Here is an 18,458-nt window from a genome sequence, read left to right as displayed (position 1 = left end):
GTAAGCCTCTGAATAGAGTTAGTTTCTGAAAGTGAGAACCATCAAAGCAAATGGAATGCACATGAATGGGCCCAAACCAGCAATAACTTACCTTGTGACATAATAGATGCGACAGAACTGGACATCGGCCTCCATTTACAGTCTCATAATATCCACTGTGTTGCCATGTGACTGTGTACTTAATCTCCTGTTTAGCAAGAATATGCAGGCTATTTCAGCTATGGCTGTTTGTTTTAACCTTCAAAACAAATGTGTATGTGTATGTGTCTGTGTCTGTGTATGTATGAACCTTGTCACTGGTACTTTGTGTAGGAGTCAGTCATTTACTGAACTTGAAGATTAAGAACTTTGAAAGAATGAAAAGAACTCCGTATTAAAGTGATGATAGTTTAGAGATGAGTTTTAAAATGGTACTTTCCTCACTAATGTGCAAAATAAATAAATCAGCTTACTGAAAAAGTTTAGAATATTTGCATAAAAGTAGTGCTAGTCAACAAAATTATACTTTCCTGTCTATACTTTCCTTTCCTTTCTGGTAGTGTGTGTAGTTTACTTTTCTGTTGCAAAGCATAGTCTTAGTGTCAAGACAGTAAGAAGAATGATTGCATATGGCTCTACTGCTGCCTTCAGTTCAGGTGAGCATACTGTGAGATTTATTAGGAGTAATTTTGTGCATATTGACTTCAGCAGATTTTCTTCTTCTGTAAGGATGTCATTGAAACCAAATTTTAAGCTTAAAAATATTCATCACTTAAAAAAAAAGGAATGGGTAGATAAGATAAAAATACTAGTAGTGACAATCAAAGATTATTTAAGTTTAATTTTGGGAGAAGAAAACTAGCATAAAAACTATTTTCTGCGCTGTCTTCACTTTTAGTTGATCACTGAAATGTGCTCTTCTATATAATACCCATCCAGGTGGTGGTAGTTCCCTCTTGCATAATTTCAGTGTTACATGATGTTATGCACAGCAAGTGTCTGCTCTACCAACTATTTTCTCCTCCCAGAAAGTGTAACATGCTTAATTATTTATTCTCAAATGAGGGTCATTTTTTGATCAGGGTGATAATCAGTTTGCCAAGGTTTGGAAAGTTTTCCCAAAATTCTGGTGCTCTCATCAAAAAACTTCTGTACCCATCCAGTTTTCCCGGAATGGTTGGAAGGCCACTGTATTTGCTTCAAAAGCATGTGTGGTTGCTTTTAAAAAGACCTTTGCATTGTGGAAAACAAATATGTTATGGAAAGAAAATGGCAGTTTTTAGGGAAGCCTTCTGTATGACACTAGAGCTTTCTGCCTTGAGGAGGTTTTCTTGGCTCAGGATAGTATTGTTATGCCCAAAAGAAACAGAATTTCTGGGATAGGCAATTTTCTGATCTCTTTCTGCAGTTTGAATTGTATCAGTTTTTCTTCCGTGCTGGAATTGACTGTTGTATTCGTCTTGTAAGAACCAGGGCAGAAATTAGCTCTGCAATTGCAAAAACAAATGTAAAAACACAGTAGTGAAATCTTTCCTTCCGCAGTGATGCAGCAAGTAACTAATCCTGCAGCTGTTGTTGCAGCTTTAATTAAAGGTTGGTACACATTATGGAATACCTCACTGAAGTAATTTCCAAATCTTAGTCTCCTTAATTAATCAAAACTTGGAACCCTGAATACCATATTTGCTTTGTCTTTTCCCGTGTGCAGTACTCCCTTCTGCTGCAAAGTAGGCAAACTGGGGAAATGTACACACATGCCAATTAAAAGGAGAAAAAAAAAAAGGAAGTTAAAGGCCATAATATTCCATGACGTTTATGGAATCCACTCTTTCTGAATCAAAATCTTTAATTTATGGTCAGACATCTATTTTGGTTTATGGCAATCGGTATGCAAAAATTACCACTTTTAATGACTTGTTACATATTGTATGTATCATGTATATCATATTCATTGTTCAAATTTGGCAGTCTTATCCAGCAAATGAGCCTAATTATGTTTGTGTTTAATAGATCAATTGAGTGTCGCTAAGAGTAAATGGGCAGCCTAATGAGGATGGTCAACAAGAGTCGCCTCTGGTCTGTAGGGAACACAAAAAGGGATACCTAGTTGGTTGTCAAATCATGACTATTGCTTTGCATGTATGTACTCAAATTCTGGTAAGGACTTTTCAGACAGCACAAGTTTCAGGTTTCAAAATATAATCTCGATTCCAACTCTGGAAGTGAAACCTACATTTTGTTGAAAGACTACTTGATGCTTTGCAGAATTCCTCCAGATTTAATAAGCTAAATGGTTTAAGAACAATTCTGCTAGTGAGGACAAAGAGGGTCCCCTGTTCATCAAGTGAAATATCTTCACAATAGTTCACATGCATACTTCTTAAATCACCAGCTTACTGGCCTGCTTGCTTATTTGTTTATTTCTACCTTCCTCTTCATAAAGATAGATATGGCCATTCTAGTCAGTGTTGGGTTTTAGTTTTTATTACATGTTCTTGTGGGTTTTTTTCTGCATCTTTCCAGTTTAGCAGTCTTTGCAACCACAAAATGCTGCAAATGGGTATCTTAGATATCTGCCATAGGAAAGTGTTAGAATGAATTTTGAAGGCTGTACTGTGGGTTTTGAATATTTCATGTATTCATATCAGTGTACACTAATGAATCCATTCAGGATTTTTCTCTTACATTTAAATTGATTCTAGAACGTAATGAGCACCCATTTCTTGAAGATCTGAAGAAAAGGAAAGTCTAGGAATAAATTAGGGAGTTCAGAGGGGTGGGGACACAGGTAATGAAACAGACTATTTGAGAACAGATTATTTTTTGGCCTTTTTACCTACCATACTTGATCTATCTTGGCAGTTTTCTTCTCAGGAGCAAGTGAAACAAGACAGATGGATAAATAGGGCTGCCATGTTCAGTTAACATTGTGTATCTCAAGACCAAGCAGAAGGTGCAGTCTGAAAGTGATGAGTTCCATGGAGTCAAGATAAACATTTGTGTTTTCAATCTTTAGATAAAGAAATATATTCTGTACTGAAGAAAAACACATTTAGGTTTTACTTTCAAAAATGAATAAAGAAAATGAGGTAGTGCATTGGCATATTACCTAAGATTTTTGAAAGAATTGAATTCTTTGATGCTATTTAGTTCCTCTCTGACTAGTGGGTTTGTAAAGACTCTATTGCCAGGTGACATGTAATGAAGAGTCCAAGTTCGTTCCTTTTTTCTTATTCAGGAACTGTCTTTTTACCTTTTCTAATTGTTTTCATTGTTATTTTATTTTATGTAAGTCATCTCATTTATATTTCTAGTGATTTAAATACGTGTTTGGCATAAATTAAGCATTTAGTTCTAAGCAGGTGGGATTCAAAAAAGGTAATTCATACAACTGACAGGAGACATAACTTTTACTTGGGTGTGTACAACAGCATTTACCAAATTTTGTGAGTGAGGTAAATACTTCAGTTCCAGAATGAGTACTTGCAACTTAACAATTACACCTTTAAAATTGATGTACAGGTAGTTTAAAGACTAGTGAAAATGGTAAAACCTGCTTTGATACCTGTGAAAGGTTTTATTTGGTTTGAATTTGAACCTGAGACATCTCACTGGAACTTTTCATGAGAGCTCTAGTGGATAAAAGTACTATCATTAGAAGTTACACAGACACTAGTTCGTCTACTTATTTCCTTTCACATTTCAACAGTAGTTCTTCCCAAATTACTAATGGTATGTCAACAGTAGAACATTTCTATATATATATATATCTCCAAAATACCACTAGAGGGACATTGCTTTTCCAAATCAGACATACTTACTTTATCCCTGTGGATTGAAGGGTGTTGGTAGCTGGTGTTCAGCACTCTGATCTTCTTGAGCCAAGCTCTCACGAGCTGAAGAAGTGTTGTCCCAGTAGAAGTGCCCCCAGCTCTTCAGTGTCTGCCTATTGGCTACTTCAAGCTCTTGAACCATTAGCTTTAGAGAAAATGATGAGAGACTAAGAAGCCCCTTGTACAAAAACTTTCATCTGAATTTTTTTTATGCATACTGCAGTTCTATTTTGATGGGTTTTCCCACTGCATTTATATTGCTGGTTTTTCCTCCCTCTCTCTTTTACTGGACTTCCTTTTCCTCATAAAACTAATCACTACACACACCCATATCATGGGTCATCTGGTGGTCTTGAAAAGCCTTCCAGTTTAAGTGGAACAACATAGAAAATAAAACCTTTTAATGTGTAAAAAATATTAATGTGTTAGGGGCTCGGTGCAGGCTTCAGTGAAGAGTTCTGTGTATGAGTTTATACAATACAATGATTTGTGTCTTTTCTGTTTGATTCAGGTCATTGCCATTGTTATGGACATGTTTACAGATGTGGATATTTTTAGAGAAATCGTGGAGGCATCTGCTAGAGGGATCGCAGTGTATATCCTGCTTGATGAGTCGAACTTCAGTCACTTTCTGAAGATGACAGAAAAACAAGGCTGTCAAGTTCAGAGGCTCAGGGTAAGGCATCCTGTCTTCCTTTGCATGAACATTCACTGCTTACTCCTCCACAGCCCACTGAAAAGTGACTGTTATTGAAAAAGTGATTATTGAATACTGATTTTTGAAATTAACAATCAGGTGTAAATAGGTAAGCTCTCAGCAGAACTTTCTACAGATACATTTTTTTAAAAGCACCTTTTTCAAGTGTCAGAACCAAGAGTATTTGATAGAATGACATAATTTTCATATATTATTTATAAAATAATTTTCCATTATTGTGTGTATAGGAATACAGCATGTTTGCAAAACTAAGCTTTTTTTTCCCTTTCTCTTATAGTTGCCTGTAAATAAAGTCATAAAACTTAGATAAATTAATAAGGTGTGTACTTCATTTTATGATCTTCTTTAAGGTTATGAATTAAAATACTTTTAAGAGGCCCAAGATTCTCTTTTATTAGTGTTTTCCTGAAAATCCATATTATCATGTCTGTACTTCATCCTGTTGCTTTTAGACATTAAATATGTAATTTTATCTTGTAAGAGAGATAACAAGATGACTACCATTTATGTCTTCACAAGATTTCCTGCACTGCCCAAATGTTTATCAGGGATTAGAATATAAACCACGAGCTGCACTGAACTGACATAAATGCTTCATAAATACTTATAGATTTAGTCTACTGTCTGCTGTTCTAAGGAAGTTCCAAGGATGTTGTCAAAGTCTCTTTGCAAAGTTCTGAGCACTGCCTTAGCTCATAACTCCATTTGAAATTCCTTGCCTCTGTAACTAGTTAAGCTGTGTTCATGCCAGACAAAAGTATTATAAAAGCTCTTCTTAGCAGCACCCATTTTAAGAACCCAGTCCAAGAATCAGATCGAGATGTGGTGTATTTGTGAGGATAAAGAGGACTTTTTGGTAGATGTTTGAAGCAAACTCTGGTTTATACCCATTTTTACTCTGCAGTGTTGACTTAAGTCCTTAGAAGTATTCCCACTCCACTTTCCATGCTTGTTTCTTGTGTATGACTGTGTGTGGGATCACTGTCTGGTGTCCTAATATACAGATCTGCGGAAACTTCTGGGAAAAGACACCAAAACTGTGGTGTGATTCTATAAACACTGGTAGTGACTGCCTTCATGAAGTCAGTATTTGGCAATACTTCCATACTCTGGAACCTGAGATACCACCATTTGCTGATTAGTTGGGTTAATTATACCATAGATGTTGCCAAAAATGGTCTCTGTCTACATATGGAATGAGTTTTTTCCTTCTAAAATAAAAACAATTAAGACCATGCCTTTCAAGTGATATTTTAAAAACGCCATATGCATTTTCAAATTAATTCCATGCCGTGTGTATCCACAGCTGTTTCAAAAGCTTACCTTCTTGGGATTCAAGGTTGTCTTTTTAATGCAGTTTTACAGACCTGTAAGTATATATACTGTGGTTGAAAGAATTAATATAAATAGATTAGAGTGGATTTTGCATGGATTACTGTGGATTGGAGAGGTTTGGATGTGGCCTCTTCAGTGACATTGTGTTTTATACATTTCTGGGTTTTGGTAGGAGAAATAAAATACATCTTCACTTTGCAAGGTTAGCTTAGAATACTTTGAGTGTTATCAGAAAATAAAATATATGCCAAAGAGGTAAGCACTAATCCTGTGGTGTGCTGAGTTTCCAGTTTAGCTTGTAATAAAGCTGTTCAAATTAATGGTCTTCTCATCCAAGGACTACTCCCAGTGACTGTTGCTCTGAGAATAGCAGTTTACTACTCCTGCATTAACTCCTGTGCGTTTTTAGAGGTGAAAGGGAAATGCAAGTGACTATGAAAGAACAGCCAGTATTTTGAAGATGTTTTCTCCCTTTCCCTTTTCCCCATCACTCAAGGTTCAGAAAAAAAATAAGCATCTTCAACTTTTTGTACTTTTGCCTTCTGGTCTTGCCCTTCTGTTCAGTGAAGGCAAGAAGAGAACAGAGTTGTATGAGTCTATTTCTTTTCCTGAAGATGTAGCACCAGCAGCATTGGTCTTGTTATTTTCTGGCATGATTTGATTCAGTCTTGTTGGACTATGGATGATGCTTCTTAGTCCATACACTCGGGATGAGTTTTCTGTAAAGCTTCTAAGACTCAACACCTCTGTCTCTTTTTCTCTCCCTTTGAATCAGTAAAAAAACCAAGATGCAATGATGAACGAAACTGTATTTTTTAATCAGATTTACAACTAAGTAGTCTTCTGTATGGAAAAAAAGAAGAGGATTTTGTTCATAAATCTTCATTAAATGTCTGTGCAGACAGTTTTTCTCATCTGTAGTCTGACTCCAAATCAGGGCGTTTCCCTCTTTATTGAAACATATAACTGAAAAAATGGATGGACTGTATATTCTATCGTTATTTTGTGAATTCCATATAGGAAACTATGAAATCAGGGGGTTACTAGGATTATTTTTAGTCTTTCCTGCAGCATCTTTTCATATGGGTTGTTTTTTTACTTAATATTCATCTTGACATCACATCCATCAGTGGAACTCAAATAATTCCTTTCCTATACTTTCCCTTTCTCTTTTCCAGTTTCATTAGTTTTCTGACTGTACTACATTTGTCCTCAGTAATTAATATGTTTCTTTCTTTTTTTTTCTCTACCTAAGCTTCTTTTGATTAGTTTTGTCACTGATCTGACTTGCTTGGTCAGCAATTCCTTTGTATAGAAAGATGAAGAGTTGTTACAGATTCAAACTTTATTTTTTCAGGTGATTTTTCAGAAACTAATAGGTAAATTTTTTGACATTTTTTCCTGCTATTATCAGACGCCTCAGCAAACTGTGAAACAGATTTGCGCTGCAGAATGCAGCAGCAAGACAACAATCCCCAGCGTCACCAGAATGCTCAATGCATTTTGGATTAGAAATAAAAAACTGATGTTGTAGGCAATGTTATTTAATGCCCAAGAAGTCAACCAAGCTCCTGACAAAGATCTGACACAGATCTTTGTATTTTATTTGATATGAGGTGAGACATGGTAGAGGTTCTATGCTCTGGAGAAACTTCTTTTTTACTCCTCTGTTAATAATGAAGAATCATTTTGCTGCAGGAGGATATTGAAAGCAATTTGGCAGGACCTGTTTATTACTTGATAATCTTCTCAGTATTTTTAATGAATTGCAGGAAAGAGAATATTAAACCACTAATGAATTGATTTTAGTTTCCTTCAGTGAAGTCTATTCCCAGATAATGCATGTTTAAATGCATAGTAGGAGTTGCTCTTGAGACCTGCTGGCAGCCTGTTTTTCCTTACCAGTGTTAGCAAAATCATCTAAAGTTTTCCAGTACTTCCACATCTAAGGCAAATTTGGTTATTGAATAGCCATGCACAGCATGATGTTGTATCTGTGTGCAAACGTCGGTGATAAGGACCAGACTCCAGTCAAGTCTTGAGTGGTCGTTGAATCACATTCAAAGTCAGAGTAGAAGCAAACTTGAAAACTACTTAGCATTCCTACAGCACATATATAGTCAATGACTGCTTTTTAAATTGACAGTCTGTCACAATTGGAGTCATCCAGGGATCAATACTGGGCCCAATGCTGTTTAATATCCTCATAAGTGATCTGGATGAGAGGATCAAGTGTACCCTGACAAAGTTTGCTGGTGATAGCAGATGGAGTGAGTAAGTGGACACTTTGGAGAGGAGAGCCACCCTGCAGGAGGACCTGGATTAGCTGTAAGAGTGCACTAACAAGACCCTTGTGAAGTTCAGCAAGGACAAGGGTAAAGTCTTGCACCTGGAAAAGCATAATCCAGGAATGCAGCACAGGCTGGGATGTAGCCAGCTGAGGAGCATCTCTGTGGAAAGGGATCTAAGGCTCTGTCAATGTCAAGCTCATTGTGAGCAAGCAGTGTGCTGCTCCTGCAGGGAAAGCCAACAGGCTGCTGGGCTGCATCAGCAAGGGCATCACCAGCAGAGGTAAGGAAGTCACTCTACTCAGCACTTGTCAGGCCGCACTTGGAATAGTGTGTTCAGTTTTCATCCCCACTACTTAAAAGAGATGTGGACAGGCTGGAGATGGTCCAGAGAAGGACCACAAAGATGATCTGAAGACTGGAAAGCTGCCATATGAGGAAAGGCTGAGAAAACTGAGTTTTTTCAGCTTTGAGAACAGAAAGGGAGACCTTATCACTGTGTTCTAGTATGGAAAGGGAGGCTACAAAGAGGATGGCGACTCATTTTTTACAAGGAGTCCCATGGAAAGGACGAAGGGTCTTGAGAACAAGTTACTCCTGAAGAGATTCCAAGAGGAAATTTTGTCACAGTGAACAATCAGCCATTGAAATAATTTCTCCAGGGTAGTGGTGAATTCCTCAACACTGGACATTTTTAAGACTCAAGTGGACAGGTGCTGGGCCATCTTGACCAGACTGTGCTTTTGCCAAGAAAGGTTGGATCAGATGATCCTCGAGGTCCAATCTGGTATTCTATGATTTATGACCTATTTTATCTTACTAGAGAAGAGAGGCCCAGGATAATAAATAATATTAATAATGAGGAACAATATGAGAAATGTGACTATTTTTCCTTTAAAACTGTTAGGCTAACTGTTAGGTGGACATCCATTTTCTTGTTTGTGCATATTCTTGACAGCAAGTATGGGACGAGTAATGGAACACTGACAAAAGCCTACAAATAAAAAGTGCTGAAATGAAAAGTTTGAGACCGGTATACTCACTGTACTTACCTATCATATTGGAGAGATTTTACTAATGAAAAAAAATGTGTAGTGGTGAATAATACTTCAAAATTTTAAATCATGGTTATGTGGCACTCTCTGGAATGCAAATATACAGAAAATGTACATAAAAAGAGGTTAGAGCTTGTTTCCTGTTCGTTATTGGGTGTCATTTAACTGGATAGCACTGATGGCTGTCATTAAACTGCAGCCACTGTATGTTTTAAATGTTCCTGAGTGTCCTGTAAACTCCTCTTGGACAAGAGAGAAGATCATCTGTTTGACTTCAAAACCCTCCATTCATAAATGAATGATTGCTTTACCTGCAGTGATGCAGTGATGAGTGGCACACTGCTGTTAGGAGGAGAGTCCTATAGCCTGAGGATGAAACCCAGCAGGAGGGTGAAGCCCAGCATTTCATACCAGATGGGGCTTGTAATTCAGTATGTATATGTTTACTGCTTCTAACCCCAAGTGGAATGCATTGTTGCCATATATCCTCAAATATGGTTTGTATTTTGGGTGATTATTAAAAGTGTGCATTCCTGGCACCTTAATTTGAGGCTTTGAAGATGATGAAGAATTCTGGATGGACTGCACAGGAAAAGGAAATGTTGTGTGAGAAAGGTGGGCAGGATCTCTGGTACTTGTCATGATCCCATCTGGTAATGGATGACCCACCAAGGGAGGAAAAGAGTTCAGGATCAGGGAATAGGGATGGAAAAGTTTCAGGAGGAAAAATACTGAAGAGAGGGAAAACAAAAAGGAGAACAGAGTGACTCTAGTGACTACAATTTTTTTAAACACCCCCAGGAATTTAATGTAAATCATCTTCTTCCTTTTTTACATATGCCTATTTCAACTTATGTGTACCTAAGGCAAAGCTTTTTTTTTTGTGTATAGTATGGTAATTTGCAAGCTGTTAGACTTGGTTGTGCCTCCAGCATTGATTCCCAAGTGATATCCTGTCCAATGCCAATCAGACCTTATCTCAGTAAGATTTTATGTGTTCAACTGGCATGTCTTTAGGCCAACTGTTACGGTTACTTGAAAATGTATAAGCTGCTCTCAAGTTACCTTTTTCAAATTATAATGACATAAATATGATTAAATATAATTAAATATGTCTGAGATACACATATAATTATGTGGTATATAGAACTGGGTAAAACAGTCATCAAAGTAAATGCAAATTTCATTATCAATTCACAAGATTTGTTTTAAAATAAGGAGATTCTATTATGATTATCTTTAGAATGGGTAAATTTCAGTATTTTCTTTTCTTTTTCTTCAGGAATTACTATTTCCATGGTGTTTATCTTTCAAATAAAAGCTTTTAATATAATTAGTTAAAACTTGAATAGCTGCTGGTGGAAAAATTATTTTCTTCAGTGGACTTGTTAAAAGTTCAACAAAATCTCCTTGGAAAAGCACAAAAATTGACTTTCATCAATAAGAAAACTTCTAATTGGAATGCAGAAAACTTAAAGACTGAACATTAGGTTAGCAAAAGTGATTAGCAGTTAGAGGTGCAAATTTATGTTAACCTGGCATTCAGTAATGCAAATTGGGTTGTTACTAATTCTTTTGTAGCTGTTCTGAAAATAGACCCAAGCATCCCACCTGTGTTTTCACTTTTAAAATTTTTGCCTTTTAAAATTTTACAGGACTTCTAGATAATAGTTCTTTTCATTTATCTAGTTAAGAGATAAACTTTATGTTTTATGTTTTTAGCACATTTGCTAGGCAGATAGCTCACAAACAAAAGTAATTCTTAAATGCTGTCTTTGTACATTTTAACTAAGTTGAATTTGTTTGAACACAGCTTGACAAAAATGCTAAGTAAAAACTCACCTAACAGTGAATGAAATTTAAAGAACTTGAATAGCTTGAGTCAAACCATAATTTGCCAACTCTGCAACTTTTAAGTGTAACTCATTTGATAAAAGTTTCAAGATACCAACATTTAAATATGCACTGATTTAGAAGGCATGTGTTGTTTGGAAATGTGCTTTCATTTCATGGGTATTTTCTCCTAAGTTTTTGAATTTTCTGTTTGGAAAGATAAGGTTCACTGGATTGTCGTAGATCTTATCCTTAAAACTCCTACTATATCCTTAAAGCTCTATCTATTAGAACTTTGTATGTTTTAGGTAAATGTAGATGTGCTCCCATAGATAATGAATGCTTATGTCACCGTATTGCAAACTCAGTCATACTTTATAGACTGGAATTTTAAATGAATTTGTAAGTTTAAACATCTCTACAGCTTCCTGAGGATGGACGTGAAGAAAGAGATGCTGGTCTTTTCTCCCTGTTACCCAGTGACAGGGTGCATGGGAGTGGTTGAAAGCCCTGCCACAGGAGGTTTCGACTGGACATCAGGAAGCATTTCTTTACTGAGGCAGTTGTTAAACAATGGAACAGGGTTCCTAGGGAAGTGGTCGATGCCCCAAGCCTGCCAGTGCTTGAGAGGTATTTGGACAATACTCTTAATGATTTGCTTTAACTTTCGGTCAGTCCTGAATTTGTCAGGTAGTTGGACTAGGTGATCACTGTACATCCTTTCCATCTGAAACAGTCCTGTCCTGTCCTGTCCTGTCCTGTCCTGTCCTATCCTATCCTATCCTATCCTATCCTATCCTATCCTATCCTATCCTATCCTATCGCATCCTTTCCTATTTATTTGATCCTCCTGATCCTGCTGGATTTTCCATGTGCACAATCTTTTCCATTTGCTTCATGGACAGCCCTTCAACCTAGAGCTGACCTTTACAGAGCAAGTCTGCTGTGATCTGCAACCTGCCCGTGTACCAGCCCTGTGAAGCAAGACGTTCTTGTCTCTTTACAGGTCTTACATTCCACCATTTCCATATGTTCAGAGTGTGTAATAATCATAGAGATTCTTGTTGTTTACTGCCAATGCTAAATTATGGATTTCACTCCCACTGGAAAACCTAGGGTTGGTAGAAAAACTATTCCAAGGCTAGAAACCACAGTAAATATTTTGATTATTCACAGTTATATTCCAAGCTACTTTTATGTCTTGTGAAGCATTTTGTGTCTCACAGTTAAATGAGGTAGATGCTTGTAGGTTGGTTTACTTTGAGTATAAATTTTAGTTTTTCTATAAGTAAGCACCTTTTGTGTAACAATTTCTGTTAAATGTGCTTTTTTTTCTATATCCCCATAAGAGATTTCTGAAAATTGTTACTAGTACAGTCCATAAGGTGTTGTAACAACTTCTTTCAATTTTTTTTTTTCTATGAGCATAAAAAAACAAGGGACAGTGGGGAGAGAAATAATACAAGATGCTGACCTAGCTGAATCCATTTCATCGGTAGTCTGGGATAAAAATTGACCACATTTTTGAGATCCAGCATGGAAAATTTCCCAAGTGCCATTTACTGAGTTTTCATGAATAAAACATAAAGCTTAATAGAAGTCAAAATTAACTGCTGCACTGAGTTCGTGCTACCTATGCACGTGGTGTTAGCATCTCTGAATTTAAAAATGTGATTGATCTCATGGTGCAAAGCTGATAGAAAAATCTTACTAGTGGTAAAACTGCAAGGGATTCTGGCACCAAGTGGTATCATTCAGTGGATCATCTCAGAGTATGGTATATGTATTTGTAGACACAGGAGCCTTGTTCAATTAAAATAAAAGCGATCCTGGCTCTTTTAGTGTTCTCTATGATTAGCTGAGATACTTGGAAATCTTACAAACATGTGCATCAGATAATGGAATGAATTTTTTTTTACAGTAAAAAACCTCTTTCCCTTGTTGAAGACATCTTGTGTCAGAACCTCATTTCTGAAGTGGTGGCTGTGGAAAAGTGGAGTTTCATTTTCTGTGTCTTGAAGACAAGAGTAACTGGCCATTTTGGGTCCCTAGGTGACAAGTTTGATAAGCATTTCATTCACTGCAGAATTTATTAATATGCAATAATGTAACTTTTCTTCTACTGTTACTCTGAATTTTAGCCTCCTGGATGCTAAACATGGACTATAGCAGACCAAGTAATGTATTTTGATTGTCTTTTTCAGAATATGAGGGTGCGGACAGTGAAAGGACAAGATTACTATTCTAAAACAGGAGCAAAATTCCATGGAAAAATGGAACAAAAATTTATTCTTGTTGACTGTAAGAAAGTCATATATGGTTCTTACAGGTAAGATCAATCACTGAAGTGTCTGTAGCAAACCTGTCATCTCAGGTACTTGCTATAGCAAATTTGGGGGTTTTCTATTTGTGAAAATTCTTCTAGGGAAGCACATGGGTAAATTTGATTATGTTTTCTGTAATTTAACAGGTTTTTAATAGATACTTATTGCTAACTAGCCTAAGAGTTCCTCTGTTCATTTTTCACAAACAAGAAATAAAGGATATAGGTTTTGCTACAGCTGGAGAGTCGCTAAAAAGAAAAAAAAATCCTGATTTGTCTTATATTGTCTGAATTACTCTTGTTTAATATTCACTCCAGAAAAGGCTGTCAAAATTATTTCATAAGCTGTCTTGGATAGTTCCATCTAATAAATCTTTTAAAAGTAACATTAGAGACTGATTCTGTGTCTCTCTAGTATATGATGTCAAATTCAAAATTGCCGAACTTAAATCTCTCTCTATGTATGGCTAAGTTTCTTTATTCTGCTTTCCTTTATATTTCTAGTATATGTGTGCTTGACACAGGCTGGAAGAACTTACAGCCTTGCAGAGCTGGAAAAAACCTAAGTTAAAGCAGAGACAGTCTTAACTCACACATTATTAAATGTTTTCCTTATTTTCATGCTACACTTTTCCCCTTTGTCCTACTGAGTTAGTTTCTGCCAGCATAGTGCCTGGGTGCCAGATCCACAGCTACTGCCTTTCTAGATTGCCACCACCATAAGCTTTTGAAAATCTGACCTTTTATTTCCTCCGAGACTCAGCCAGCCCTAAATTCAGACTGACACATATAAATGGTAGTGAGGTAAGTGACAAGTTCATAAATGAATCAGGTTAAGCAACTGCAGGGACGGCCTGCATGCTTTGACATCTGCACCCAGTGTTATGATCTGTGAGAATGTGATAGGTTTTCTCATTCCATTTTGAAAAACAACACTGCTTGAACACCTTGCACCACAGGGGCTGGAATCATCAATTTCTGTAGAAATCAGGCTTTCTTTGTGAAAGAATCTAGTGATTTGTAACAGGAAAAACAAGTCTTTCTGAACTCTGTCACTGAACTCAATTTAAAGTTCAGGGTTTTTTTCAAATATTATGTGTTATTCTTAATTGTGAGAATTAATAGGAAAAAAAACTTACGCAGCACGATTTGATTTAATCTTGATACACTATAACTTCCTGAAAAATACAAAAACAGCAAAAAAACCCCTTAATCAGCAAGCTGGTTTTGTGAACAAAACAAACCTATTTTCTAACATCTAGAAGAAAAATGCAAATTAATAAATTCATTGATTTTTTCCTTTTTTTATGAAAATAGGATTTCAAAACAGATTTTTTCTTTGTTGTAATCAACAAATTGTATGCTTTGCACACCATGATATTAGTCTTCTTTCAGCATCCTTAATGTACATATTAATTTATCTCATTTTGTAGCTGTAAAATAATTGCATCTACTTAGCTTTGAGCTTGTGTTCAGTCTTTTACGGCAGGAAAGAGAAACATTTTCTTCATCAAAGCATTATCATTGCAATTAAAAGAACTTTTCATATCCAATCCAGTCTGCATACTAGAAAATGTAAACTTTTTAAAAATTCTGAGCTGATCTTTCTGAAAGTGTTTAGAATGAAGTGCATTCAAAATTGCTGAAGCAGTCCTGCATGTTATCACAACATAATCACACAGTAACATTCTCTGACTGAAGAGTAAATACAGTGGGTATAGTTAGTCCTGCCGTAGTCTTTGTAGAAGTGATTTTGTTCCATTAGGTATTTGTACTTTACTGTTCTACATTTGTGAATACTTTTTTAGAATACTTTTTATAAAGGGCAGTTTTAAGAGTAGTTATAGACTCATTCCTGCTCCCACTGAAATCAGTGGAAAATCTCCAGCTGAGTTTAACTGGTATTAGATTAGACCTTCTGAGTCCAAATTACATGAATCATGCCCACAACTTACTTATTTAGAAGTTATTTTTACAAACCCAAGGTTTGTGCGGAAGCTTTCTTATCAAGAAGGACTAGTGTGATACTTCAGCTCAAAAGAACTGTATCTAATGGTCATTTGTTTTTCTTTCAGCTTCATGTGGTCATTTGAAAAAACCAACCTCAGTATGGTTCAAGTTATCACAGGACAGCTTGTTGAATCCTTTGATGAAGAGTTCAGGACACTGTATGCCCGTTCTTCTGTTCCTAGCTCATTTGCCCCAGAATTACTGCGAGTAAACAGTCGCAAGACACTCTGGGATAATGATACATACCAACACTCAGTGTCTTCCTTGGCTTCAGTTTCTAGCCAAAGAAACCTTTTTGGTAGGCAAGACAAGGTTCTCAAAATAGATCCTGTTTGGAAAACTCGTGGAAGATACACAGTAAATGAAATAGATAAATATGGCTTGAGAAATCAAGCCTATAATAAGCAACCATTTAATCCAGGTTTTAATGTTCAAAATCCAATCCAGCAGTATCAACCTAGTGAAAAAAATGAGCACTGGAAGAGACATAGTTACGCTGGGGAGAAGCCAGAAAGGACACCTTACCTATTGCTCAACAGAGCTATTAACAGAACCAACAATTTACCGAATTCTTGGAAGATGCCATCTGATAGCCTTAGTATTGTGTCATCATTACGAGGAGGATATGCAAATAACTACAATATGCCCCAGCAAAGTTTTGCTGATCAGTTCTCACGACCAAAGGTAAATCTTGCAGAGAGAAATTCAATTGTACGGAGGTCTTTTAATGGGACAGATAATCATATCCGCCATCTGCAGCAGAGGATGCCAACCCTTGAGCACACAACAAAATCATTCCTACGTAACTGGCGAATAAAGTCATATTTGAATGATCAGTCAGATTATCCAGTAGAGTCAAATGGGTCAGCCTTGGGTGACAGGTATGATAGCTACGACACAGCTGAAAATATTAAAGCTCATGCACTGTACTCTCATTCTCGCTTGCGATCATCGTTGGTGTTTCAGCCAACTTTACCTGAACAGCAGGAAGTAAGCAGCTGTGCAAGTTCTTCAAATTCAACTATAATTGGGTCAGAAGGAAGTGCAACGCCTAAAGGGACATCTAACCATGCCCCGAGTGTGGAAAATGGAATGGAAAATATTTTAGAGGAGCTTAGCACAAACTTTCCTCTTAAATCAGATGCACCAAAACCCCACGGAATTCAGATTGCAGACAACACAAAACCTAGTGTAAATTCAAATGCAGCTGGTGACTCATCACTGTATCTGTACACAACACTGTGTACAGACAAACATGCAGAAAATTTGAAGAACCTTCAAAATGAAAATATGCTCAAAAGGAGAAGTTTTCCCATGTTTAATTCAAAGTCCATATTGGATCCTGGTACCAACAAGCATGCATCCAATTATGTTTACAGCACATTGACTAGGCATAGACTAAGCAGCCAGTTAGTCCAAAACTTCCAGAAGAAATGCTGAAGAGTGCTAAAAGTTTGCATAGTGTGACCAACCACTTGGCACAGGAGGAAAAGGACATGAAAGGAGAGCTAAAGAGCCCGACTGCTAGCAAGGCAATCTCCATGGCGGCTCTCACTGAAGCTAGCAGGGAGGAGTCTGGTAAGGATTGCACGTCGAAGAAAGAAAGTAAGAATTCCCCAAGTTTTCTGAAGAAAGGATCCCAGAAACTGCGGTCACTTCTTAATCTCACGCCAGACAAGAAGGAAAACTTGTCAAAAAACAAAGGCCCTGCCTTTTACAGAATGTGTAGTAGTTCTGACACATTGGTTTCTGAAGATGAGAATCAGAAACCAAAGATTTCTGAAATTAAGGCAGATTCTTCCCCAAGGAGAAAAAGAAATTCATCATCAAATTCTCAAGGTAGTTTGAACAGAAGTAAAGAAGATGTCACCGGGAGTCCAACAAAATCTCCGAAGTCTCCAAAATCACCAAAATCTCCAAAACCTCCATCTGAGGAGAGCAATAAAAAGTGTCCTCTCTTGTGCCCCCTTGAAAGTAAGTTCATAGAAACTGCAGGAGATGCATCTACCCCAAGATTTAATACAGAACAGATTCAGTATCAAGATGCAAAGGAAATATCCACGAATACTACTTCTGAAAGTGCTCCTGTTTCTGCTCTTCAAAGAGCAAGTTCAGTGACACCACAGCTGGCAGGCTCAAAACACCAAGAGGAGCTGAGATCTCGTTTGAGTGAAAGGCGTGTTTATAGTCGCTTTGAGCCATTCTGTAAGATGGAAAATGCCAGCCCGCCTGCAGGAAATGCAGCCAACAGCAGTTCACATCTAGCAGATATCAAAAGCAAGACCTTAGGGAATAATTACGGCAGGAGTAATCACATGGTCACCTACAACTCAACTGCTTACCACCCACTGCAGCCTAATGAAAATAAGCTGAGAGGATTTATGCAAAAGTTTGGGAACTTCCTACACAAAAACAAGTAAAAATTTTGTTGATTATATTGAAATACAGCAAGACTGGCAAAGCTGGCCATGATCTTAACTGGACAAAGACTTGTGGCTAACTTTTGGAGAGCTTACTTGGATTTCTTCTTCTGTCTAGGACATTGGAATGGATGTACATATTTTTAAAAATAATTATTCCAGAATTGTTATACTTAAATCTTTCCAGAAATTCTGTGTCCAGAAGATGTCTCAAGGCAGTTGTTTATAGTGTTGATATTGTAAGATTTATTTTATACATTTTCCTTGTGAAGAAAATACATTCTAGCATATTGTAAGATTAATAAGCATGGGGTAAAAAAGATGGGGGATGTTTTTAAACTGCAGATAATACTGTTTCCAAAGATTTGCCCTTCAAAAATAGGATAGCACTAGGAATAGTGAATTGTATTTTTCAGCATTTATGTACACTTTCAAATGATAAACACAAGTGTTAATGCATTGCATGTTTCTTATCTTTAATTGAAAACCTCTTTTAGGTTTCATCTTGTTAATAGTTTACCTCATAGCAGCTATTGAACTGTTTGGGCAGCAGATGGATCTATCTTACTTTATTGAATTTTCCGTGAAATATGATATTTTTCTGAAGTATTTGGCATACAGATTTGAAAGTGACCTTAATCTGAGTTTTCACAGACTTGTTTAC

At 36.8% G+C, this 18,458-nt stretch overlaps 1 protein-coding gene across 1 annotated transcript in view; it reads left to right on the top strand.

Annotated features, from left to right (window-relative positions):
- The window catches only part of FAM83B (family with sequence similarity 83 member B), a 49,604-nt gene extending 31,792 nt beyond the window's left edge, over positions 1-17,812 (top strand). The window contains 4 exon segments of the mRNA XM_069008623.1: positions 4,324-4,488; positions 13,246-13,370; positions 15,440-16,770; positions 16,773-17,812. Of these exon segments, the coding sequence (XP_068864724.1) occupies positions 4,324-4,488; positions 13,246-13,370; positions 15,440-16,770; positions 16,773-17,794 (2,643 nt within the window). The 3' untranslated portion in view covers positions 17,795-17,812.
- Positions 17,813-18,458: the final 646 nt, after the last annotated feature.

Source organism: Aphelocoma coerulescens, chromosome 3 (genome assembly GCF_041296385.1).
Source record: "Aphelocoma coerulescens isolate FSJ_1873_10779 chromosome 3, UR_Acoe_1.0, whole genome shotgun sequence".
NCBI classification, from domain to species: domain Eukaryota; kingdom Metazoa; phylum Chordata; class Aves; order Passeriformes; family Corvidae; genus Aphelocoma; species Aphelocoma coerulescens.
Note: the sequence above shows the minus strand (reverse complement) of the source record. Positions and strands in the feature narration are given on the sequence as shown.